The sequence below is a fragment of the Poecilia mexicana genome, unplaced genomic scaffold (assembly GCF_051168715.1).
Source record: "Poecilia mexicana isolate PSO_F unplaced genomic scaffold, ASM5116871v1 scaffold_11, whole genome shotgun sequence".
In the NCBI taxonomy this organism is placed as follows: domain Eukaryota; kingdom Metazoa; phylum Chordata; class Actinopteri; order Cyprinodontiformes; family Poeciliidae; genus Poecilia; species Poecilia mexicana.
In genome coordinates, this window is record NW_028263380.1 from 24,798,641 (window position 1) to 24,825,708 (window position 27,068).

The 27,068-nt window shown below is 38.3% G+C and overlaps 1 protein-coding gene across 1 annotated transcript; it reads right to left on the bottom strand.

Moving 5' to 3' along the window:
• Positions 1-1,399: 1,399 nt before the first annotated feature.
• On the bottom strand, positions 1,400-26,525 carry LOC148156570 (uncharacterized). The gene is made up of 13 exons (XM_088009986.1): positions 26,371-26,525; positions 25,490-25,756; positions 24,769-25,038; positions 24,189-24,491; positions 22,465-22,560; positions 21,453-21,467; positions 9,849-9,992; positions 8,530-8,796; positions 7,415-7,693; positions 6,895-7,197; positions 6,313-6,408; positions 2,491-2,601; positions 1,400-2,388 (listed from the first exon to the last, which is right to left on the bottom strand). Exons 1-13 carry the CDS (start codon positions 26,432-26,434, stop codon positions 2,375-2,377), a joined length of 2,229 nt encoding a protein of 742 aa, XP_087866112.1. The 5' UTR covers positions 26,435-26,525; the 3' UTR covers positions 1,400-2,374.
• Positions 26,526-27,068: the final 543 nt, after the last annotated feature.

Sequence of the window (27,068 nt, forward strand, 5' to 3'; positions counted from 1 at the left end):
AGGTAGCATGGCATCAGATGTTTTTTCACACAGCTGACTGGTTATGAAGTCTGGGCCATAACTTGACCTCACTAAGATTTTACCTACATGATCAGGCCGAGGATCCACCTATAACCAGTTTATATGCAGACATGTCAGAGAGGAGGTTAGGAAGAGCTACACTTTGTTGGAGACCAGTCTGAATCTGTTTCCTGTCTTCTTGTTTAGTTTTCACCTTTCCTCAGTTCCTTTTCAGAATAATTAAAAGACTGAACATATTTTCTCAGTCATCTGAATATCTTCCACCATTCATCTTTTATTAACGCCTGTTTTCCTTTGCCGCACCAATATTATATATTTACGTTCAGTAATAACCTACAGATGTAAAGCTTTCTGAAAAACATTTCTGTGCAGCATCTTTTGTTGATCTGAGAGAAATCACTTGCTTATACACAACCAAGAAAGTGTTTATTTTTTTAAAAAGGAAGAAATAATATGCAGTTCTACTTTGAGCTAAATCAAATATACAAATCACAAACAGACTTCATGCCAGATTGGTCAAACCCTGGGTTGATAATGGCTATAACTTATACTGTTATTCTACAGCAGGTATCCTTCATGTTTTAGTTTTCTCCCTGGTGGTAGTTACTACTTCCTCAGACAGCTAATGATCTGCAGAGACCTGCTAATGATCTATCACTTAATCCATGTGAGTTGAACATGAGGGAGAAAACTAAATCATGCAGGATGGCCCTGAGGACTGACTTTGGACACCCCTGACCTAGAGGCTACCAGTGGACTATTGTTGGTCAACAAAGGAGAAATAACCAGGCAACAACCATTTGATTCAGGTTTTCTGGAACATGGATGTATCTAAAAGTTGAAAGATGCTATTCCTTATCTATCCCTACAAATAGATAAGGAATTTATATATTTCTACCTGGTTTTGATAAACAGTCATGGTGGACTGCCATCGATGACTCTTTTCAAAGTAAGCTGAAATCCAGACTAACTTAGTATCCAGATAATATTGCATATTTGTGCTACTTTGTGAGCAGAATGTCTAAGAGGTGTACTTTCTATTGAGAACCAAGAAAAAAAATATTGCGAATAAGACATGCAGATTTGCTTGTTTACTCTGCAAAAAGTTATAAATATTGTTATTTTAAGGAGGAAACTCAGCAACACGTCCCTCCATTACCTTAACAGTGTCAATAAACCATTATGAGAAAGATCATCTGTCTAAAGATGTTTTAACTGAGGAATCTTTTAATTTATTTGTCATTTATTTGGTATCTTTTTCTGTTTTTATTGTGAATGTTCTGCTGATGCCAGACTTAGCCAGGATTCTCTTGAGAAAGAAAATCTCATTCAGGTTAAATAATTAAAACTGGATTAAAAATGTTAATATAACAAAATATTGTTATAAAAGCATTTAATTGATTTCAAATACAAGGAATAGTAAGTATACAGTAGTTATAGTAGTAAAAAAAAAAAAAACAAAGAACCACAAACAAATAAAAAAAAAAGCTCAGTTTATAATAAACATCTATACAAAAGATTTGTGGGTCAATGTGGGTTCTAAAATTTGTACTACTTGTACACATTTTTGACTTCACATTGCTGAAAGAAAAAACAAACCCCCAAAAAGTGCCGCCTCACCAGCTATACATTATTAACCTGTTATTCACGAGAGGACCCAAATTTGGGTCCTCTCGTGACAGAGGTCTCAAACTCCAGTCCTCAAGGGCCGGTGTCCTGCAACTTTTAGATGTGCCTCTGCTGCACCACACCTGAAAAGAATAATTAGGTCATTAGCAAGGCTCAGGAGAACCGATCTACACAGGGAGGAGGTAATTAAGCCATTTTGTTCCACTGTTTTTTACCAGTGGCACATCTAAACACTGCAGGACAGTGGCCCTTGAGGACTGGAGTTTGACACCCCTGTCATTGTGAATGACAACCTGTGAACAACAGGTTAAGCATTTAACATCTGAAACATAGTTTTAAAAAAGTTAGCCTTAGGAGAATTAATACAAATTTAACAACTTTATCAATTTAACAACTTAAATGTTTATCAAAAGGAGAACCACTTGCAAACAACTCATGCTTCAGACTGAATGTTTTATCTTTCTTTTTTTTTTTTGCCTCAACATTTTCAAACAAAAAATCAGCTGGCAGAGCAGGACAGAATCAACTCCTTTATGTCATTATTGTGGGAAAAATAATGTGAAATTGTCCTTTTCAATACATCTTGTAGACAATATCTGAATAGAAAGGCCAAATAATATGGAGATCACTGAAGATGTACATCAGATGCTTCATTTAGATGTAGAAATCCAGGAAAACTCTGATTTTGGTGTCCAAAGTCCTCATTTGCTAGTTTTTTTGTTTTTCATTTTTTTTTTGCTGTTGAAACAATTCAATAAGCAGAAATATTATTTATACATGGTTCCATGTTATACGTACAAGGCACTGAAAAAGAAATAAGTTGTAAAAATGGGATCCTACCTTTGAGCAATTTTTTATCTGATGAGGAACTGCCTTGGGTGTCGGCTGAACTTCCACTAGTTAAAGATGAAGTCTCTAAGTTTGATTTCGAAGTATTGTTGTCTTGATGAACTAGAAAACAAAAACATTTTGTGTGTAATGTAATTTTTTATTTGACCTTTTTTTCAGTTTTTTCTAATTTAACTGAAGCCTTAAGCGAGGTCTATTACTGGCCCTGTCAGACCAAATCTTTAGTAGTGAAACTAAATCTCTGGGTCTGAGTTTGGTGACCTGTGGTTTTTTAAGGGGGAAATGAACACAACATGCATTCAATGCTCTACTTTAATACCAACTACACAAAAAATTGTCCTTGTAAATTGTGCACAGGGGTTGCTGTTTTTGTCATGCATATGATTCTTGTCCTCTTCTTCATACTTACACCACCGTCTTCTTTCATTTGCCTTCCTCCATTTTTATTATCTAGTAATAAGATCATAAACTTTTAAATCACTGTTAAATAACAAAGATGTGAAATCACTCTTTCTGATGTGTTTCAGCTGCATAAAATCAGTCTTGCAATTCTCATGATGCAGTGTGACAAGAAGTATTATTGAGATTTCATTCATTCTCACGTGAGTTTTAAAAATGCGGGCCACACAAAACATTAAGCATTGGAAAATGAGACAAAGAAGACAAAGATCAGACAAAAGATGTTAAATACTTATTGACAGCAGGTATACATCCTGAAACAAACAAAAAAAAGATTGATAAATTATTTGTTTATTATGTAAATTGGGGCTGCACAGTGATGCAGTTGGTAGAGCTGTTGCCTTGCAGCAAGAAGGTTCTGGATTCTGGGGTCTTTCGGTATGGAGTTTGCATGTTCTCCCTGTGCATGGTGGGTTCTCTGTGGGTACTCTGGCTTTCTCCCACAGTCCAAAAACATGACTGTCAGGTTAATTGGCCTTTCCAAATTGCCCCTAGGTGTGAGTGTGTGTGTGCATGGTTGTTTGTCCTGTGTTGCCCTGCGACAGACTGGCGACCTGTCCAGGTGACCCCGCCTCTCGCCTGGAACGTTAGCAGGAGAGGCACCAGCACCCCTCCTGAACCCACTGAGGGACAAGGGTGTAAAGAAAATGGATGGATGGATTATATAAATTGTTATGTCTACAACAACTATAATAATGTTAAATAAAGTTATTTATTAATGTTAAAAACAATTAAGTTATTCTGACCCGGGATATTTTTTCCCCTGCTTTACATACGTTCAATAAATACCCTGCTAAATATCTTTCACTTTCTTCCATAATATATCAGAAAGTTTATTTCTGATGCTGGTTATTATTATTATTATTATTATTATTATTATTATTATTATTATTATTATTATTATTATTATTATTATTATTATTATGTTGTTGTTGTTGTTGCCTATGTTATTATGTTGCCTTGTTGCAGTTTTGTAGATGTTTTAGTTTTATTATTCTTTACCCACCTGCCACTTCACCTTTTAATAAATTTGTACAGAGTCATACATGGGATATTGATGAGTTGGTATTATTTAAATACTACATATAGCATTTTGTCACTCCTGTAAATAATGGAAGCTTTACTTGTCCTTTAAAACCTCTTTAACATCATTTTTAAACTTCAAAATGCCTCACCAGATTTGTAGAGCAGACTGAATTTGTAGTACTGATCTGCAGCCCTGTTTGTCTACAAACTTCCTGACATCCTTTGATTTGTTCCTGTGGTTAATTAAAGTTGAAATGTATTCAGTGAGTTGGCTCCGGTGGTGGGGGAGGAAGCCGGTCAGACCTGGCAGGCCCAAACGTGTAGTGAGGGTCTGCTGGGAACGTCTGGCGGAGTCCCCTGTGAGACGGAGCTTTAACTCCCATCTCCGGCAGAACTTCGAACACGTTCAGGGGGAGGTGGGGGACATAGAGTCTGAATGGACCATGTTCCGTGCCTCCATTGCCGAGGCGGCTTATCGGAGTTGCGGCCGCAAGGTTGTTGGTGCCTGTCGCGGCGGCAACCCGGTGGTGGACACCTTCGGTGAGGGATGCTGTCAAGCTGAAGGAGTCATATCAGGCCTTTTTGGCCTGTGGGACTCCAGAAGCAGCTGATGGGTACTGGCGGGTGAAGCGGCATGCGGCTCGGGTGGTCGCTGAGGCAAAAACTCGGGCATGGGAGGAGTTTGGAGAGGCCATGGAGAAAGACTTCTGCACGGCTTCGATACGATTCTGGTCCACCATCCAGCGTCTCAGGAGGGGGAAGCAGTGCAGCACCAACACTGTTTATAGTGGGGATGGTCTGCTGCTGACCTCAACTCGGGACGTTGTGGGCAGGTGGGCGGAATACTTTGAAGACCTCCTCAATCCCACCAACATACCTTCTGTTGAGGAAGTTGAGCCTGGGGACTCTGGGTTGGGCTCTCCAATCTCTGGGGACGAGGTCGCCGAGGTGGTCAAAAACCTCCTCGGTGGCAGGGCCCCTGGGGTGTATGAGATCTGCCCGGAGTTCCTTAAGGCTCTGGATGTTGTAGGGTTGTGTTGGTTCACGCGACTCTGCAATATCGCATGGACATCGGGGGCAGTTCCCCTGGATTGGCAAACTGGGGTGGTGGTCCCCCTGTTGAAAAAGGGGGACCGGAGGGTGTGCTCCAATTACAGGGGGGTCACACTCTTAAGCCTCCCTGGTGAGGTCTATTCAGGGGTCCTGGAGAGGAGGGTCCATCGGATAGTTGAACCTCGGATTCAGGAAGAGCAGTGTGGTTTTCGTCCTGGTCGTGGAACACTGGACCAGCTCTACACCCTCAGGCGGATTGGGGCAGCGTCTCCGTGAAACGGGCGCTGTACCGGTCAGTCGTGGTGAAGAGAAAGCTGAGTGAAAAGGCGAAGCTCTCGATTTACCGGTTGATCTACGTTCCCACCCTCATCTATGGTCATGAGCTTTTTGTCATGACCGAAAGAACGAGGTCCCGGATACAATCAGCCGAAATGGGTTTCCTCCGTAGGGTGGCTGGGCTCTCCCTTAGAGATAGGGTGAGAAGCTCGGTAATCCGGGAGGGACTCAGAGTAGAGCCGCTGCTCCTCCACGTCGAGAGGAGCCAGTTGAGGCTCGGGCATCTGGTCAGGATGCCTCCTGGACGCCTCCCTGGTGAGGTGTTCCGGGCACGTCCCACCGGGAGGAGGCCCCGGGGAAGACCCAGGACACGTTGGAGGGACTATGTCTCTCTGCTGGCCTGGGAACACCTTGGGGTTCCCCTGGAGGAGCTGGAAGAAGTGACTGGGGAGAGGGAAGTCTGGGCCTCCCTTCTGAAGCTGCTGCCCCTGCGACCCGATCCCGGATAAGCGGAAGAAAATTGATGGGCTCATAGTTTGTCTTGGACATAGTTACATTTTCTAGCATTTGGGGATTCATTGACCTATTCAGAACATTGCAAGACATTTTTGAGCAAAATATTAGAATTTTATCTGATTTTTGTCTTCAATCTGTGCTGGGACCTTCTGTTTGAAACTAATTTAATGTCTATGACATCAATGCTGTAATGAGTTGAATGTGTTAATGTGAGCAGGAACTACTTATGGTTCCATAAATATCCCAAGATAAGAGCTCTGTGGAATCTGTAAATTAAGCATCATTAAGACACAAAAGTAACCATTTTATTCTAATTATTTAGGTTTTTGCTTCCATAACTGTGAAGAGTTTCTGAATTTTCTTTTCTCATTATATCAGTTTTACCAAATGACTAAGCATCTTAAGTTAACTTAACAGTGGTATTTTATCAGCTCAACTCAAAATCTACAATTAAAGACAAGAAAAAGACAACTGATTTCTCACCATTTTTCTTTTTGTAAACAATGAATCCAGTCACAGCAATGAATCCAAAGATTATCACTGCCGCAATAATAATGATGAGCATGAAAGTTGAATTGTCTGTGAACAAAATAAGAAACAATTGAAACACTCCATATTAAACAAACTTCTATGTGCTAAAATTAACAGTTTAATAAAAAATTTTTATAACTTTGATTAAATATTTTAATCTTAAATGTCTATAGTTTGCATTAGCAAGAAGAAGAAAACATAATTTGGAGAAATAAAGGCTTAAAAACAGATTTATGTGTAAATTATCTATTAAATGTATTTCACATCATGAACTGACTTACTGAAACAAATTGAACTTTCAATAAAATTCTAATTTATTAAATATGACTCAATGTTTATTGTAATGGTTTCACTGTTTCATTTTCAAGTTTCCATTGGAAATTGTTACACAACAGTATATGATACTACAGCAGAAGTACAATTAATGTTTTTACTGCTAAGAAAAACATTGTACAGCACTAATATATTCAAGAACTAAAGCATTTCTACATTAATGTGTACATCCTAAATTTTTCACATTTCTTGTATTCTCACCTTCATTGGTTTTGATTTTGGTTTTCTCCAGTTTGGTGACAAGGTCTTCTTTGACACCAGAAAGCTGAAATACACATTCATATCTCGTCCAGTCTTCAGGTGGGACAAACGAAAAATCTAGATAAATGCTCATCTGGTAGGTTCCATCATTGTTGGGGAGGATCTCTCCTTTACCAACACCATAATTAATCTTTTTTCCATCTTTCCTCCAGAACATTTTAGCTCTGTTGGGATAGAAACCTGTAGCGAGGCAGCTGACTGGAGAGGAGGGAGACTTCTGGAGGAGAAACACTGAGGGAAGAACTAGAGGATATATAAAGAATATATATTTTTAGTTCCTTTATAAAGATAAACATCAATTGTTTGTAACTAAAGATAATGACTGCTATGACAATGAAATAAAACCTTGCTGCAAATTTCAATTACTGCATGGAAAATGTGATGTAGGTGTGTTCATACAAAACATGGTTCACACATAAATGTAGTTGTGTATTTTAAGCTACATGACGTTTTGTAATACCTGTTTTCATCAGGACATATTTACCATGGTTCACATATATCTTCAGCCACTCAACACATATTCCAGTTAAGTAGAACTTCTCATGTTCTACTGCATCTCTATCATGGTCCCACTTGCGTTTGGTGTTGACAGCTTGTGGTTTTAGAGTGATCCATTGTTGCGTCTTTGATTCCAGTATGATAAAATCCTCTCCATCATAACCAAACTGATCAAAACCTTTGACCTCTCCAGTCTCATTGTCCCACTCACAGCCATACATCTGCTGAAAGACGTGAACTCCTGAGACAAAGAGACATCAGTGAATTTAAAATACAATCCATTAATTTGTCCCAAGTGTATTTCAGTCTAAGACTGCTCTATCAAAAATAAACTCCTTTTGAGCAAAATGCTAAGTTTGCATTTATGGCTCCCCCAAACTTCCATCCATCTTCTTACACCTTGTCCCTTAGTGGGGTCAGGAGGTGCTGCTGCCTCTCCAGCTAATGTTCCAGGTGAAAGGCAGGGTACACCCTAGACAGGTTGCCAGTCTGTTGCAGGGCAACACAAAGACAGACAGGACAAACAATCATGCACACACACATTCACACCTAGGGAGAATTTAGAGAGGCCTGACAGTCATGTTTTTGGACTGTGGGAGGAAGCTGGAGAACCTGGAGAGAACCCGCCCATGCACAGGGAGAACATGCAAACTCCATGCAGAAAGATCCCAAGCCAGGAACTGAACCCAGAACCTTCTTGCTGCAAGACAACAGCTCTACCAACTGCGCCGCCCCCTCAAACTTTGTATGTTTAATTTATCATGTGTTTATTACTTATAATGGGACAATAGCCACAAATATTTAAATATTTACTGCTTTATGTTCCAGTAATGTAGTGTTATGGGTTTTAAGACAGGAACTGGAATAGAAACAGTTTTCAATAATTAATTTCAGAATACAGAGGAACACAGAAAAATACTTATTGGACTGAAATTTACTGGATTAATAAACACATAGGTAAATATCTTCAGATGCACAATAATTAAAATTATGCGTAAAACAATAACTGACATGAAAATGTACAATTTGGGAAACTTAAATAATATGTGATATGTACAAAGTGAATCAAGAGCAAACCTTCAGTCTGGTTGAAGAGTTGTTTTGCAATTTCTAAGTTGGCTTTGACAATTCGCTGCTTAACCCGACATGTCTTTGTTTCCTCTTCCCAGTAACCTGGATGTTCTGAACTCACTTCATTCATCCATTCCTGTTTAGGAATGTTTTCATTTGTTGTATTGTCACAGTAACTTATCTGAACATCATCCACAAATCCAACAGACAAGTATGATGGAAAGTTTTCTATTCCTGAAGATGCCGTGTAGAAATACTTTAGAGAGTGGATTACTGTAAGAAAAAAACACATTTCTTAATATTTTACGATTGTATCAGTCTGATTCCATAAATTCTGAAACATAAATTAAGATTTACACTACAATCAATAAGCTCCTCAGTACTCATGTCATTCTTTTTTCAAATACTACTTTGCTGAGTAATTGTTTTATGATTCTTTTTACTTATACTTCAACTATAGAATTTTAAAGTGCCACTACAATTACTTAACTCGTTTTTATCTCCACATCAACTCTTTAGTATAGCAACAAGTTTATGTCTTTTACTGGCATTTAAATGACACTACAACACAAAGTTGTTCTTAATTGTGCAGTGGCAGGCCTCTTTTAGTTAATCAATTTTTTTATTAAATAAAACATCATTAAACAGCATCATGAAGGCCAAGCAACACAGCGGACAGGTTAGGAAGAAAACATCATCACCTGAAAATGGCATATGTAAACCTACAACAACATGATTAAACATAATGTCATTTTTAAAAAGTGGCTGGTAGAGAACTGACCGGAGATTTGGTTTGTTTTTCTCCATTATTAAAATAATTATACCACAGTAAAATCACTTGAGCCTGGGTAGGGTTTTTGTTTAGGATTAACACTATGCCAATCATTTTTAAGATTATCTTTTACCTTCTAAATATTTTATTCTGAACATTTAAACTGATTCCAACTGTCTTTTAATGTACTTCTTTAATCATTTACGTGTACAATGATTAAAGAGGTAATCATCTACATGTAAAATGGACTAGAGTCCTTTTCACTAGGTGACCTAACCTGCTCATAGTTAACAACACTATGGGCTAATGTGCTGCCATTTTGTTTGTAGCCTAAGTTATTCTAGATATTGTGAAATCAAAATTGTTGTAATACCAACATAGAATTAAATAAAAACGAAAACCACTTAATAGCCAGTTCATGACATTTAATTTTAGACAACTCTTATGTGAACAAGTAAAATGTTGAAAATTCCGGATCCGATACCAGGAACTATCATCAATTAAATGTCACAAGAATATAACGTTGTTTAGATCTTTAAGTTTTCTAACTCACCTGCAGTAGACTCTTGTACCAGAATCAGAAGAATAAAGGCCGTTTTTTCGGCCATGTTGCCTATTATAGATCCATTATAAAGCTCCTTGATTTTCCTTCTGAGCGACTGGACTTCGAAAACAAGGAAGAATGACAGGTGTGACGCTGTTCTTCAGCTTTCACCTGAGCCAAGTGGAGCGTCATCGCCTTAAGCGTCACTTGTAACTGGATTAAACAGCGTCACTGTATGGCAGGCCATTTCAACATAAGATCGCTGAGGCACCGATTCGGCACAAGGTAAGTCAATACGTGTGTTTATGTGCGTTTGAGTTATACGGAGTATGAAATTATTTTTAGGCAACTCCTTAGCTTTTGTTTATATGACAATTATACAAAATACATTTAACATGCCCCTCTGATACCGAGGACGGTAATTTAAGAACAACCAAGGGCAGCAACACAGCTCGATCCAAACCACACAAGTAGTCAGTCAGATTAAGGTCCAAAACCTTCGCTTTACAGCCGTTTAAGTGGCACCGATCCACATTTAAAAAAACACACACACAGAACAAATGGTTCAAATCACGTATTTCCAGAATCCCGAAAATATGACATCTACCTTTGCTGTTTGTTTCATAATTATAATCCACGTTAGAGTGAATTTTTCCACTTGGCTGCTTTAATCTGTTCTTGCGTTACACAACGTAATTTCTCCTTTTTTCCTCTGAGATTCTGCTTAGAAAATGAGGTTATGAAGTTATGTCCTCCCGCTGCTTTTTGTTTTGCCTGCCAGTAGTTTAAATTAATTTCAGCTGCACACTTTCAAATGAGTATTCAGATTTTAACATGCATTTCTAAGTAGTATTTTAGTTCACTCTTACTCAGTAGCTTCAGTGTTGTTACACCTCTGAAACATTTTTTGTAGTTTCTTTGTGATACCAGAACTATTTCACTTAAACATTTAATTTCCTGAGATACTGTCAATTTATTTTCAAGCAAACTCTCAAAGAGCTGAGGATTTATTAGTTTTGATTACGGTGTGCAGCTAAATATGGAAGCTTATTAGTTTTTTTTCTTTTTAATTTTTCAGGTTTGCATCGCAACACCTCGTGATGTGTTTCTGAGCCATGATCGCTGTGCCGATTACCTTTCCATTGGATCCAAGCACCTGGACCAGCTGACGGCATCCATCAGTCCACGGTCTGCCGGATCATCACAACATGGACTAACTTTTTATTTATAGTACTTGGTTAAACTATGATCTTGAAACTGAAGCACCAGATATGCAAAAATCTACCTGCAGACTTTGTTGGCAGACAAAGTCTGCAGGTAGACACTGCAGACTTTGACACTGCAGTCATCCTGGACGGGGCTGAGCCAGTCTTCCTCTCCTCCAGAGTGATGAGTTTTCATTACCAGTAAAGGCAAACAAGTCTGATGTCTGATTAGCTGCTAGGAAGTATATTATATATTCACTGTTCATTTTGCTGTTTGTACATACAATAAAATTGAATCTCATTTGTAATACTCTACATTTCACAAACCTTTTTTCCCTTTTCTCTGTGTTTACATTTGATCAATTATTTGCATGTAGATCAGGAATTAAAGTGAGATGTTAAAATGCAACACATTTAGGTAATACCAGCAAAGAAATGTGAATATTAAGTAATATGTAGTTAGTCATATAATTTAATATACTGAATAAGGCTGGATGATATGACTTACAAGACTTTTTTTCATACCAGATTTGATTTTAATCTATTCCTCCCGTCCTCAATTTCTATAATAAAATCACAGAAAATATTTTCAAAACATGCCTTTATTTCAATCATCTGTTCTAAGTTCTATAAGGGAGCATTACGGTCAGGATACAATTGCAAGAATGCAGTCATTGTTACAGCAGAATAATGGTGCAATTTTATAACAATGTCTTAAAATTACAAGAAGTTCTTTAATGAGAAATGAAGATTCAGATTGATCTGACGTAACCAGCTCAGTCCATGTGGTTCTGACATTTGTCAGTAACCAAGAGGATGAACATTTCCACCTCAACTGACCAGGTAAGCATTAAGGTAAAAATAAATAAAAAAAAAGTAGAGCAAGTACTGAATACAAAATGGAAAAAGGGCAACTGATAGAAATACTTTACATATAAAGAAAAGTAAAAAAAAAAAAAAAAGTTAATAGCAGGAAAAAAGTTGATGGCAACATTAGCTCGGCCTATTCATCCCTCCAGGAAGTCATCCAACAGAACTCCTGTCCAACTCCAACTATAATAAAGATTAAAAAAGAGAAAGACAACGGAAAGTTAAAATAACAAATAATACTAATTTAATAATTCAGATCTAAGGCGTTCTGGAATCTATTATTGATATTTTACAAATTTCACAAATCAATTAGAAGGTTTCACAAATGTTTTATTTATTCTGCTGTGAGTACAGAATAATACAGTTAGGTTTGAAATGTCTAGGTGTTATAGTTTTTAAAGTACAACACATTAAAAAAGCTCAAGATAGTGAAAAATTACCTATTTTCCGAATTAGGTGCTACATTCAGAAGCTAACGTCAGCTTCGACTGATAGCTGGGACACAATATAGACATGTTTATATAGATATATCTATCTATCTATAAAGCCAGTGTAGGGACTTTAAAACTGGTGTTATGTGCTCTGTCTTCCTGGTTTTAGTGAGAACACGAGCAGCAGCGTTCTGGATGAACTGCAGCTGTTTGATTGATTTATTAGTCAGACCTGTGAAGACGCTGTTGCAGTAATCAATGCGGCTAAAGATAAACGCATGGATGAGTTTCTCTAGATCACGCTGAGACATTAGTCCTCTAATCCTGGAGATGTTCTTCAGGTGATAGAAGGCCGACTTTGTGACTGTCTTAATGTGGCTCTGAAGGTTCAGGTCAGAGTCCATCACTACTCCCAGGTTTCGGGCTGATCGCTGGTTTTCAGTTGTAATAACTGAAGCTGTGCACTGATTCTAGTTCGCTCCTCTTTAGGTCCAAAGATAATAACTTCAGTGTTGTTTCTGTTCAGCTGGAGAAAGTTTTGGCACATCCACACATTTATCTGTTCTAAGCATTAGCTAAATCACTTACAGTGCTTAAATGTAGAATTAGTGAAATCAGTGAGAGGGGGGCCAGGTTAATGGTCAAGATCTTGTTGAATGACAAAATTGAATGACAATAATCTCTCTCAGAAGTGCTAAAATCAAAAAATTATGTAGAGTTATCCCTCTGAGCTTTTTCAATCTTTAAAGCAGTCTGCAGCCAAGTTGCTATGGTTAAACAGTCATATATTATTAGTGTTTATTTTGTAAAATACCAGCAAGTTTGCTTATTTCATAGCTCTATAACCAGCTTCTCTCCTATGGTCTGTTTAACAGCTACAGTCTCAGATCACCTTAACCCTCCAGGTCTGTCAGCAGAAGAAACAGCAAAATTACACCTATTAGGGAAAATTTATTTGATTTGCATTGTCCCCACATGATGACAATGACATAGTATGATCCAATTAAATATTAGATTTTTTATTAATATGGTTGTTGCTATGTTGTTGACCAGTGTTTTCAGATCTTCTTCAATGTGCCCCCTTTTTCTGCAACTGCCCCTCCAAAGGTCTCTAGTTGGCCCTGATTTTGTACATTTCTTCTTGCGTTTGAACTAAAAAAATCTAAATTACAGTCAGAGTCGTTGCTGTACTTATGCACATGGCACAAGTGCTTATATGACCATATTTATAATCACATGTTAATAAATATCACTTGCTCAAATTTACATTCCAGTTGTTTGCTATGTGTCACATAACAGGTTGGAGAGAAGGAGTAATATTCTCATTAATAATCTGAACTTCTTGTCATTATGAGTGATTCTTCTGCTCTTTCTGGATCTTACATTTATTATAGTTATTTTTGCACTTCAGGGACCAGTCCGGCCCCCTTCAACTCTGGCCGTAGTTGTTTTTGCATTGAGCAGAGTGCCACCTTGAAAGTGTGTGGGGGACCATCACATCAATTAAATTTCAGTTGAAGCTACAGAGTCCATCTCCCCCAGAGACCACAAACCACTTTAGTTCTTCCTTGTTCCATCCAATTCCTTTTCTATATGCTTGTCAGCAAGGAAGCTGAGGAAAAGAATTATGTCAGCTTTACCTCTTAACTAGGAAAGCTATGGGTCAAAGGAGGATGGGATGTCTGTTTGCTGGGGGGCGGCAGAGGCGGACGATGAGCTTGTTCCTTAACTGAACATTTTGAAGAATGTCTTCAGGTCATCTGCTAATTTCAGACTTTTATCTATCTGATCCTCCTGCTTGAAGACTATAATTTTCTTTGTCCCTGACCACACATATCTGATAAGTGTTCTTTTGTAGTTTACTCACCAGCATATTCCTGAACTTCTCCTTGCTGTCTCTAAGCTAGACTTTGAGATGCTCCTGTATACTCCTCAATAATGCCCTGTCTCATTCTTTAAAGGCTCTTTTTTTTCTTGTTTAACAGTTTGCTTACTGGTGATTCAAGATTCATTTGTCCTTTAGAGAACATAATTTAGTTTATTTTGCTAAATTGAACACTTAAATATTAACTAAATCTTTTTTTCTTGCCTGCATGTTCATGAATAAACTTTGTTTTTGTACTGAAGGATGAAACGGCATCACTTCCTCAATTCTGTGGGTATTCCACTGAATGGATGTCCTTCTGTCCCTTTAAAATTATATCTTTAAATGAAATGCACAAGATTTTCTGTGAAAAAACCTTCTGCAAACAATGAAAGGTCTGTAAATAAGTCCTTCAAATAATTGGAAATGAAAGATATATGAGATAAAAGACTAAATAAAAAATATGAACACTTCAAACAGCATTTGTTAATTGTCATCACTGTACATCACATTTTACAATGAAACATTAAAAGTCCTAAAATATATATATAAAAAAATTCCCATCTCACCCTCCGTGGGTGGTCTCTCTTTCATCCTCTGAGCTCGGGTCCTCTACCAGAGGCCTGGGAGCTTGAGGGTTCTGCGCAGTATCTTGGCTGTGCCTAGAACTGCATATTTCTGGACTGAGATGTCTGATGTTGTTCCTGGGATCTGTTTGAGCCACTGCTCCAGTTTGGGGGTGACTGCCCCGAGGGCCCCGATGACCACAGGCACCACTGTGGTCTTCACCTTCCAGGCCTTCTCCAGTTCCTCTCTGAGGCCCTGGTATTTCTCCAGTTTCTCATGCTCCTTCTTCCTGATGTTGTGGTCACTTGGTATTGCTACATCCACCACAACGGCTTTCCTCTGTTCTTTATCCACCACCACAATGTCCGGTTGGTTCGCCATTACCATCTTGTCTGTCTGGATCTGGAAGTCCCACAGGATCTTGGCTCCGTCATTCTCCACCACCTTTGGAGTTTCCAGTCCATATTCTGCACAGATGTTCCTGTACACTATGCCCACCGCTTGGTTATGTCGTTCCATGTACGCTTTCCCTGCCAGCATCTTGCACCCTGCTGTTATGTGCTGGACTGTCTCAGGGGCCTCCATGCACACCTTGATGAAAAATGGGCTACTGGAACAAGACGGAAATGGGCGAGAGATGAAAACATGGATCTGTTAGAATGCTACTACTCAAGTAACCCTAGCCAGAGGGGCTACATGCAAAGACTGTGGGAGGAATAGTTACTTCGACATCCCCAGTCGACACTAACTGCCAAACAACTAGTAGCTCAGTGTTCCAACATCCGCAAACGGCAACTGCTATCACAACTTGAGATTGACGAGGTACAACACAAAGGGGAGGAGCCAGGACGCCAGGTCAGAAGGGAGTTAACTACAACTACCCGCCCAGAGACTGGGTATGTAGCCCCAGTAATGAACGAACCATCTGAGCTGAACGAGACAGCAACTGACCTGAGAGAGAGAATCATGGCCCGAATGAACACCAGACAACCCCGACGCCAATTACAACGGCTGAGTGAAGTACCATCAGAAAGCCTCATTGAAGATGTGAATGCAGCATTGAGAACGATCCCTACCAACACCATAACTGAAACCAATGAACTGATATACAACTCAGCATCAGTGATCCTTGAGATACTTGGCTACAAGAGCAACCATGAGACCCAATATCCACCATGGAAAAGACGGTTAGAGGCTAAGATCAAGATAACAAGGAGGGAAGTGAGCCAACTGTCAGAGCTCCTAAGGGGTGCAATGAAAAGATCAGTACCCAAGAAGTACAGCCAGATGCCCATACCTGAAGCACTCGAAACTGTCAAACAAAGGCTCCAAGCCTTGGCCAGACGCCTAAAGAGATACACAAGAGAGAATGAAGCCAGGAGGATTAAGTCAGTCCCAGATGGTTCAGTCCCATCCAACTATCGGCCGATAACCTGTCTCTCTACAACATGGAAGCTCATGTCAGGCATCATAGTGGCTAAGATAAGCGGGCACATGGATAAATACATGAGCACGGCACAGAAGGGCATCGGCATAAATAGCAGAGGAGCCAAACACCAACTCCTTGTAGACCACACAGTCGCCCGAGACTGCAAAACTCGACACACCAACCTGTGCACCGCTTGGATTGATTACAAGAAAGCCTATGACTCAATGCCACACACCTGGATCATTGAATCCTTAGCAATGTACAACATCAATAGGACTCTAAGAGCCTTCATTGCAAACTCGATGGGGCTGTGGAAAACCACCCTTGAAGCCAACTGCAAACCACTTGCACAAGTGTCCATCAAATGTGGCATATACCAAGGAGATGCTCTGTCCCCACTGCTGTTCTGCATAGGCCTGAACCCCCTCAGCCAAATCATCAACAAGACTGGCTACGGATACCGACTTAAGAATGGGGCCACAATCAGTCACCTCCTCTACATGGATGACATCAAGCTGTACGTCAAGAGCAAGCGAGACATCAACTCACTGATCCACACCACCAGGATCTACAGCACTGACATTGGGATGTCATTCGGACTAGAGAAGTGTGGCCGGATGGTTACAAAGAGAGGGAAGGTTGTCCGCACAGAAGGGGTCTCACTCCCAGAGGGAACAATAGCAGACATAGAGCACAGCTACAAATACCACAAGCAAATGGCAACCTCGATGAGGTCACAAGGAAAGGAGCCATAGCCAAATACCTCCAACGAATAAGGCAAGTCCTGAGAAGTCAACTCAATGGCAAGAACAAGATCCGTGCAATAAACAGCTATGCCTTGCCAGTAATCAGATACCCTGCCGGAATAATTAGCTGGCCAATGGAAGAGATGAAGGCCACGGATGTTAAGACTCGGAAGCTACTAACCATGCATGGAGGGTTCCACCCCAAATCCAGCACCCTGAGACTGTACACAAGCCGTAAGGAAGGAGGCAGAGGACTAGTGAGTGTGAGAGCCACTGTCCAGGATGAAACATCCAAGATCCATAAATACATCAAGGACAAAGCCTCAACGGACGATGTGCTCAGCGAATGTCTCAGGCAATGGGGAACAGAGGACAAGGTGCTGGAGGAACCATCATGGGAGGACAAGCCCCTACATGGGATGTACCACCGACAAATAACTGAAGTGGCTGATATCAGGAAATCCTACCAATGGCTGGAGAAAGCTGGACTCAAGGACAGCACAGAGGCCCTCATCCTGGCTGCACAGGAACAGGCCCTAAACACCAGAGCAATAGAAGCTCAGATCTACCACACCAGACATGACCCAAGGTGTAGGTTGTGCATGGAGGCCCCTGAGACAGTCCAGCACATAACAGCAGGGTGCAAGATGCTGGCAGGGAAAGTGTACATGGAACGACATAACCAAGTGGCGGGCATAGTGTACAGGAACATCTGTACAGAATATGGACTGGAAGCCCCGAGGTCAAAGTGGGGAACACCCCCAAAGGTGGTGGAGAATGACCGAGCTAAGATCCTGTGGGACTTCCAGATCCAGACAGACAAGATGGTAATGGCGAACCAACCGGACATTGTGGTGGTGGATAAAGAACAGAGGAAAGCCGTTGTGGTGGATATAGCAATACCAAGTGACCACAACATCAGAAAAAAGGAGCACAAGAAACTGGAGAAATACCAGGGCCTCAGAGAGGAACTGGAGAAGGCCTGGAAGGTGAAGACCACAGTGGTGCCTGTGGTCATCGGGGCCCTCGGGGCAGTCACCCCCAAACTGGAGCAGTGGCTCAAACAGATCCCAGGAACAACATCAGACATCTCAGTCCAGAAATGTGCAGTTCTAGGCACAGCCAAGATACTGGAGGAGAACCCTCAAGCTCCCAGGCCTCTGGTAGAGGACCCGAGCTCAGAGGATGAAAGAGAGAGAGACCACCCGTGGAGGGTGAGAAGGGAATTTTTTTCTATATATTGTTTTGCTTGTTAGTATATTTCATCTGTGCTACACATTTCTTTCAAAATAAACCTATACAATTGAAAACATTTTCAGTCAGTCCTGTTACACCAACATCACTCTGTCTGAATAATTTAGAATATTATGGTAGTTCCAGGCAGGAAGTTGTATAGCTTGGATTTTCTAGAAATAACAAAAATACCAAATTGATAACATTTTAAGCATCAATTATACTCTTACCTATATGTAGTTTTTTTTGTTTGTTTTCAAATGAGCAATGTTTTGGTAATTTTCTTACCAACAAGTAGTATTTTTCGAAAGAATACTTCCAAAAAGTATTCAATACTATCCTTTATGAGATCATTAAGGATACTCAAGTATTGAAAGGTATATTTCCCAAGCAGCATGCTTTCTTAGGACTAATTTGTACCACTTTAAGTTTATTAAAGTATATTTTGAGGTGTACACTATACCTGTACCCTTGATCTATGCTATGAGTTTACTTTTACTAAAACTTAAAGCTTATTTTTACTTTTAAGAAGTGCACTTTCAAATATACTGAAAGTAATCATCTAGGCATACTGTTAGTTTTCTAGAAGTGAATCCCAGAATCCTTTATTGTTCAAAAATGTACGCTGAAGTATACTGCAAGCAACCTTTTAGATTTGTTATACATTTTGCTAATAATCCACTTACATGAAATGACATCAGACGTATACAGCACTTTTCAGGACAGTCAAAGATGCTTTACAGTGAAATCAGTCATTCCAATTCAAAATGCCAGATTATTGCCCAAGGACATAATGGAAGTGGCAGGGTGGGGATCAAACCAGCAACTCGCTAATTGCAGTGCAAGTTCCTACCACCATCGCCACTATTACCCCACTGTTTGATGTATAAAAATGTATCTTTAAATATATTGAAAACTGCTCTCTATTTTATGCTACTCCACCTTTTACATAGCAAAAAATGACAAAATTTGGGTCAAAAATAGATTCAGGTGCTTCAATAGCATAGCCCATTGAAAAAGACTGGAATGTAACCAAATGTAAAACCCTAGACTAAATGTTCAAGGTCCAAGGGATGAAAAGTGGTTGCATATTATAGCACTAGACTGTGAACCAGCAGAGTCTTCTTAATGTTTTCTAGGAGTGTTAGAACAACACATGTTGGCATTGCTGACTTGTGGCTTCATGGATTTGGGAACAGTCATAAGTGAAGGCATTGGGGGCGGTGGTGGTTATGTCCAGATGCAAAGTCTCTTTAGTTCACATGATGTCTGTCTCCTCTGGATCACTGGCCCATATGTCTTCAAGGGGAGAAGTTCTGTAGTTTCCTTCTGGCAGTTCCATTGCGTTCTGTAAATGTTTGATAAACAAAACTTGAACCACCTATGGAACATGGGAACCAAACCCATATTTAAGTACATTTAATTACACCAGAATTATGTTGAGTTTTGGTGAAGGTTCTTGCCAAATCAGACAGACCTGTATCTACAGATTCACAAATGAATGTACAGTGTACTTTCATATATGGCAGTTTTCTGGGTTTCCCCCAGAAAACTTGCTAAGCTGGGAGCTCAGGGCACTAGGACAGTCATCCAGCTGTCCATCATGTTTTTGAGTAAAAAATGTTTAAAGTTGAGAGAAAATTTGAAAATATTTGATAATTATGCATTTTTGGAAGACTTGAAGATTAATACTGTAAGAATACCTAAACACTAACTATAAAGTCTTAAAAAAGAAGACAATCATAAAGCATTATGAAATCATAAAATTATGAATCATAAAGCATAGCATTATTAATAAATTAATAATGCTATGCCTGGTGGGGGCACTAGTAAAGCCTGGTGGCCCTCCAGGCTTACAATATACCGAGAGAAACCCTATATGGGGTTAAAATACTGAAACTCCTAATTAGGGGTGAAAGTAGGGGGGTTCGGACGGATACTGCGTACCCCTAAAAGATTTAGTGGGGGTACGCAGTACCTGCAAGAGGGGGGAGCGGCTGTCTGCTGTAAAGAATCAATGGGTTCACTGTGCAGCCGTGACTGATTAGTTTTTCAAGAACAACCTAAAACACGACTTAATCAGTTAATAGCTTTTTTTCCCCATTTCATATTGTTTCTGAACTGTTCGTGCTTTGCTAGAGCAGCGGTGCAACAATAGGTCGATCGCGGAAGGTTTTGAGTCGATCTCGGCATTAGGTGACAAACTGAACGCCGCCAGGAGGCTGAGACCAGCACGTCCTCCTCTGACTCCTTATCAAAACGTTCATAACGTTATTATAGAATAAATAATCAACAAAACGTGTTCAAATTAATGACCCAACAACAATAATGATCTCAGTAATTATTGTTTCAACAAGGTGTTGCGCAATTCTGTGCGTTTTGGTTCCATTACCAAAATAACTAATCAACCACCGCAGTATTCAGGGAGCGTTTATTAATAATCACAAAATTATTAATTTGTGATTAATAATCACAAATTGGATGGCAGCCATCCGTCCAATTACGATATTCAGTCCGTAATACCGTAACAGACTGAATGTTATGTTTTTAACTAAATCTCTGCTTGGCTTGCGGAGCTCAGGCGGTTGCCATGGCAACGGGTGTACATAAATGATAGAGCAAGACGGAGAGTAAAAAGGTAGGAGTGGTTTTGAGTTGATCACCTGTTTGGATTATTTTACCTTTGTTTACCTTTGCTGTGACGCATCACTCCTGCTGTAGTTTCTGAACATTCAATAAACGACAAACTTGGACTAATTACCTTGTTTGTCTGTAATGTCAATTCACAACAAACATTAAACCTGGTAAATATGTTTCATGTTAGGAAGATGAAGTGGAAGCTGCAGGATCTTCAGAACAAACAGGTCATGATGCTAAGCTACTGATTATCCCTCTGTCTGAACACAGGATCAATATAGCTAATAGCTAAAATGAATGGTTATATGCCAGACATGGAAAACTGCGATGCACTCCATGGTGTTCAGAATTTAGGTATCATAGCCTCTCAACGTGTCAAGTGGGCTGAGGGACAAGAGCTACCCAGCTTTTATTGTCTTATTATTTGTCTTTCTGATGTAGTTCAGCTGCAGAAAAATCAATGCAATTTTTTTTTACAGTACATTGTGAAGGAAGTTATTACTGAGATTTCATTTTATCCAGTCTCACATGAGTTTTGAAAATGCACTATGGGCCTCAGAAAACATTGCAAATTGAGACACTTAATACTTAGTTAAGTACAAAAATCTGACAAAACATTTTAAATACTTACTGACAGGTTTACGCCCTGAAACAAACAAAAAAGATGGATAAATGATTTGTTTATAAGATAAATTGCTATCTCTGCAACAAATAGAATAATTTAAGCACTCAAGTATTTTCACAAATTATAAAACTAAAATATTAAGTCATTAATTACCCTTGACAAGTTCTGATATCATAATTTAAACTTACTGTTACCTCAGTAGTTTTAGATTATCTGAGTATTTGTGAGAGCCTTTAGCAGCTTTACTGTAGTTAAATAAAATTATTTATTAATGTTGAAAACAATTAGAGCTCATGAGTTATTCTGACCTGGGAAGTTTCTTCCCTCTTTGCCATACATTCAACATTTTTTTGTTTTTAAAAACATTTTTTTTACCATTTTCCATAAACTATCAGAAGGTTTGTTTGTCTATGAGATGCTAATTATGTTCCCTTGTCGTAGTTTTGTACCACTTCATTCTTACTCACTGTTGCTGTAGTTAATTAAATTTGAAATGCATTTAGTGAATTAGGTCTCAGTCTGTGTTGGACATACTTGCATTTTCAGGCATTTGTGGAATCACCAACCTATTCATTACATTTTTGAGCAAAATATTTAAATTGTATTTGACTTTTGTCTTCAGTCTGTCCTGTGACCTTTTGGGACATTCAACTCATCACATTCAACTGTAATGAGTTGAATGTGATGATGTGCGCAATAACTACTTGTGGTTCTATAAATGTCCCAAAATAAGTACTTATTGTTGTAACTCCTGCAGACACAAGACCTCTATGGAATCTATAACTTAAACATCATTAAGACACAAAAGCAACAATTTTTGTACTTTTCTGCAACTTATTGAAAGACTTTCAATGCTTTTGCTTCCATAACTGTTAAAAGAGTTTCAGATTTTTCTTTTCTCATTATATCAGTTTTACATTGTTACCAAAATGACTCAGAATTTTAAGTTAACTGGTATTTTATCAGCTCAACTCAAAATCTACAATTTAAGACAACAAAAAGACAACTGATTTCTCACCAGTTTTCTTTTTGAATAGAATTAATCCAGTCACAGCAATGAATCCAAAGTTTATCACTGCCACGATAATAATGATGTGCATGAAGGTTGAATTGTCTGTGAACAAAATAAACAATTAAAACACTCCAAATTAAACAAACTCCCATGTACTGAAATAAAGAGCTTCAATGAGTAAGTTTCCATATTCAGACTCTAAGTCATTAAATGCTGCTATGCCGTTAATAATTTAATTAATATCTTTGTTATGGAATACCATTATATTCAATAAACTAGAATGCTGTATATGTTCCAATGAGATTAATTTCAAATTAAAAGTGCCCCTTGAAAATAACTTTTAAAGGGATCCATGATTAGTTGCAACAATAGACTTTATTTAATAAATATTTATTTTATATGTAAAAACAATACAGTAATAATACTATAGGCTGTTTAGTTCTTATACATTTAAAAAATATATGGTCACATGATCACTGCCATGTTGTTCACGCTGCAATGCATTCTGGGTAAATTATTTCTATAGGTCCAACAGATCTAACTCGGTCCACCCAAAACAGTGATGAGTAATGTCTTTAAGCCTTTTCAAATTGAACCAGAGCGCATTGAAATTGATCATACTGTAGAAATCAGAAGAGATAATGATGATGAGGAGAAGGACCAAATAGAGGAAGAGCACAGATCTGGCTGTATGAGCTTGTGTTTCACTGCTGCTGCTGCCTAGAGCTTCATAAATGATACAATGAATGACCTGTACCTCTGGTCCAACTGTGTGATCTGGTAAGTACTTCTAAAGCTCTATGTCTGGTCCAGTAACAGCTGTTTAAGGTCCAGTTTTCAGTCTGTTACTTTGGCAACTAGTGTTTTGGTCCAGTCTTCAGACCGAAGACTGGACCAAAGCACTAGCAATAACTCCTGGCAGCACAAGGAATAGATCCCTTATTACATAAAAAAGAGCTTCCAGTGTTCAGTGTCCCTTATGTTTTTCCCAGCTTTTTTCGCTCACTAGCCAGCAGCAGCGAGGTTTAGGCTCTTTGTGGATAAAAACTGTCGTAACTGCATTTGTTTTTAGGTTGTTATGGTAACAATCACCTGTTAGAGCCTTCATCAGTTTTACTCGTAGAAACGGCTTTAAGGCTGCGTTCACACTGCAGCTTGAAGTAACCCAAAAGATGTACATTGTTGAAGTAATTATGAGTTTTGGCGTATCACAAACAGCAATATTTTAGTTTATAGGAAAATTACGTTTAACTAATCTTGGATCTCTTTAAGTAGGTATTAAACATACTTGTAATTAAGCCCACATTTCTGCTAAAAATGTTTTATTATTTTGATTAAATATTTTAATCTTAAATTAAGCTTATAGCTTACATTGGCTAGAAGCAGAAAATCAACATAATAAAAAATAAAAACTTGAAAACAGAATTATGTGTAGATTATCTATAACGTGTTTCATCTTGTGAACTAAGTTTCTGAAATAAACTAAACATTCAATAATATTAAATTTTATTAAATATGACTGAATGTTTATTGTGATTATTTGAATGAAACATTTTCAAGTTTCCATTGAAAATCAGTTACACAGAAGTATGTGAGACTGCAATAGAAGTACAATTAAAAGTTTAAACTCCAAAAAACAAAACATTGTACAGCACTAATATATTCAAGAACTAAAGCATTTCTACATTAATGTGTATATCCTAAATTTTTCACATTTCTTGTATTCTCACCTTCATTGGTTTTGATTTTGGTTTTCTCCAGTCTGGTGACAAGGTCTTCTCTGACACCAGAAAGCTGAAACACACATTCATACCTCGTCCATTGCTCAGATGGGACAAATGAAAGATCAAGATAAACGCTCATCTGGTAGGTTCCATCATTGTTGGGGAGGATCTCTCCTTTACCAACACCCTCATGAATCTCCTCTCCATCTTTCCTCCAGAACATTTCAGCTCTGTTGGGGTAGAAACCTGTAGCAAGGCAACTGACTGGAGAGGAGGAAAACCTCTGGAGAAGAGACACTGATGGAAGAACTAGAGGATATATAAAGAAACCATTTTTAGTTCCTATGTAACTAATTTATATAAACAGTGAATATTTCAATATACAGTGAAAACTTGGTAGATGGATTTTGGAACAAGGTTGTTTAATGTGGAAGGAAAAAGATGATGACTGCTATGACAATGAAATAAAACCTTGCTGCAAATGTCAATTACTGCATGGAAAATGTGATGTAGGTGTGTTCATACAAAACATGGTTCACACATAAATGTAGTTGTGTATTTTAAGCTACATGACGTTTTGTAATACCTGTTTTCATCAGGACATTTTTACCATGGTTCACATATTTCTTCAGCCACTCAACACATATTCCAGTTAAATAGTCATTCTCATGTCCTGTATAATATTCCCACTTGTGTTTGGTGTTGACAACTTGTGGTTTTAGAGCAATCCATTGTTGTGTCCATGGGTCCAGTGTGATTAAATCTTCTCCATCATAACCAAACACATCATGACCTCTGACCTCTCCAGTCTCATCATCCCATTCACAACCATACATCTGCTGAAAGACGTGAACTCCTGAGACAAAGAGACATCAGTGAGTTTACATTCAATTAAATTGTCTTAAGCCTGTTTCAGTTTAATACTGCTTTATCAAAAATAAACTCCTAAACATTTGAACAAGTAAATGAAAAAGATAAACACTTTGAGCACAAAGCTAACTTTGCATTTATGGCCCCCTCGAACTTTGTATGTTTAATTTATCATGTGTTTATTACTTATAATGGGACAATAGCCACAAATATTTAAATATTTACTGCTTTATGTTCCAGTAATGTAGTGTTATGGGTTTTAAGACAGGAACTGGAATAGAAATAGTTTTCAAGAATTAATTTCAGAGGAACACAGAAAAATACTTATTGGACTGAAATTTACTGGATTAAACACATAGGTAAATATCTTCAGATGCACAATAATTAAAATCATGCGTAAAACAATCACTGACATGATAATAGAATCAAGAGCAAACCTTCAATCTGGTCGAAGAGTTGTTTGGCAATTTCTAGGTTGGCTTTGACGATTTCCTGTTTAGCCAGACATGTCTGTGTTTCCTCCTTCCAGTAGTTTGGATGTTCTGAACTCACTTCATTCATCCATTCCTGTTTAGGAACGTTTTCATTTGTTCTGCTGTCACAGTAACTTATCTGAACATCATCCACAAATCCAACAGACACATACGATGGTAAATTTTCTATTCCTGAAGATGCCGTGTAGAAATACTTCAGAGAGTGGATTACTGCAAGCACATTTAACATTATTCTGTATTTACTCATACCGAACACAAACTCAATGTGTCAATTTTTTTCTTAAAACATGTCAAACATATATAGTTTTTTGTCTTTTCTTTCCTTATTTGTCCATAAATTCAGATTAAAACTAGTTTGTCAAGCGATTTAAAAAATATTATATTAATCACACTCTGGAGATATGATTAATCACGATTAGTCAATATGTTTAACCTTGTATGCTTGAAATATAAATATTCAGGCAGTCATGTTTCTTACAGGAAACAACATGAAGGAGGAGTTGGAGTGCCCCTCCTTCAGCGGCATTCTAACTCACTAGCCTCCATTTTACATGTTATCCACTGCTATGACTAAATATGTTGCCATTTTGTTTGTAGCGTTAGACAATCGTCTGGACAATGGTAAATCATAATGGTTGCAATAACAACATGGTCAAGTAATAGCGAAAATAACTTAAAAGCCGGTACACTTAATTTAATTTTACTCAATTCTCTTTTAAATGAATGAATAAAATGTTTGTAACTCAAGACCCGATTCCAGGAACTGTTATCAATTAAGTTAACATAAAGTTGTTATAACTAGATCTTTAAGTTTTCCAACTCACCTGCCATAGAACCTTGTATTCCTACCAGAATAAGAAAAAAAATTAAGGCCGTTTTTTCGGCCATGTTGCTTTTTATAGATTCATTTTAAAGCTTCTTGATTTTCCTTCCGAGCGATTATACTCTGAAAACAAGGAAGAAGGACACCTGTGTACAGGTCGGCGGTACTCAGCTTTCACCTGAGGCAAAGGGAGCGTCATGGCAGTAAGCGTCACTGGTAACTGGGGTTAAACAGAATTGGGGTATGGCAGGCCGTTTTAACATAAAATCGGTTTCCCCGCACTTGCATTCCAGAAATATGAAACTGATTTATGACTAAACGTTTTAGTAAATTAAGGTATCTTTAATACCTTAATTTACGTTCAATTATTCTGTTTCGTAGTCTCTTTCTTTGTTTAAGTCAGTCTTATTTCTGTTTTACAATCTTAGTGTTCTAGTTATGTTTATTTCTTGTCTCTAGTTATTCCTTGTTACCTTAGTTTAATTGTTTCTTGGCTCCACCATCTACCCGCACTCGTAGCTTTTCAAATACATTTTTAGGGGAATTTTGTCGGAAATGAATAAACAGAAAATTATTTGCAGATTTCAAAAGCAGTCTTCAAGTTTATTACATTTTGCTTTCTCTTTATATTCCATTCTGCTGAGTTCTTCCTACATTGTAGCAATTTTTTGTCTTCACAATATTTGTGAAGACAAAATT

Bases quoted from the DNA above. Each gene is read 5' to 3' on its own strand.
- LOC148156570 (XM_088009986.1), bottom strand. From the start codon at position 26,434: ATGGCCGAAAAAACGGCCTTAATTTTTTTTCTTATTCTGGTAGGAATA. The intron at 24,492-24,768 runs GTATTACAAAAC...TATATCCTCTAG, and splicing joins AAATGTCCTGATGAAAACAG to TTCTTCCATCAGTGTCTCTT. The intron at 2,602-6,312 runs GTGAGAAATCAG...TTTGTTTTCTAG, and splicing joins TGTTTACAAAAAGAAAAATG to TTCATCAAGACAACAATACT.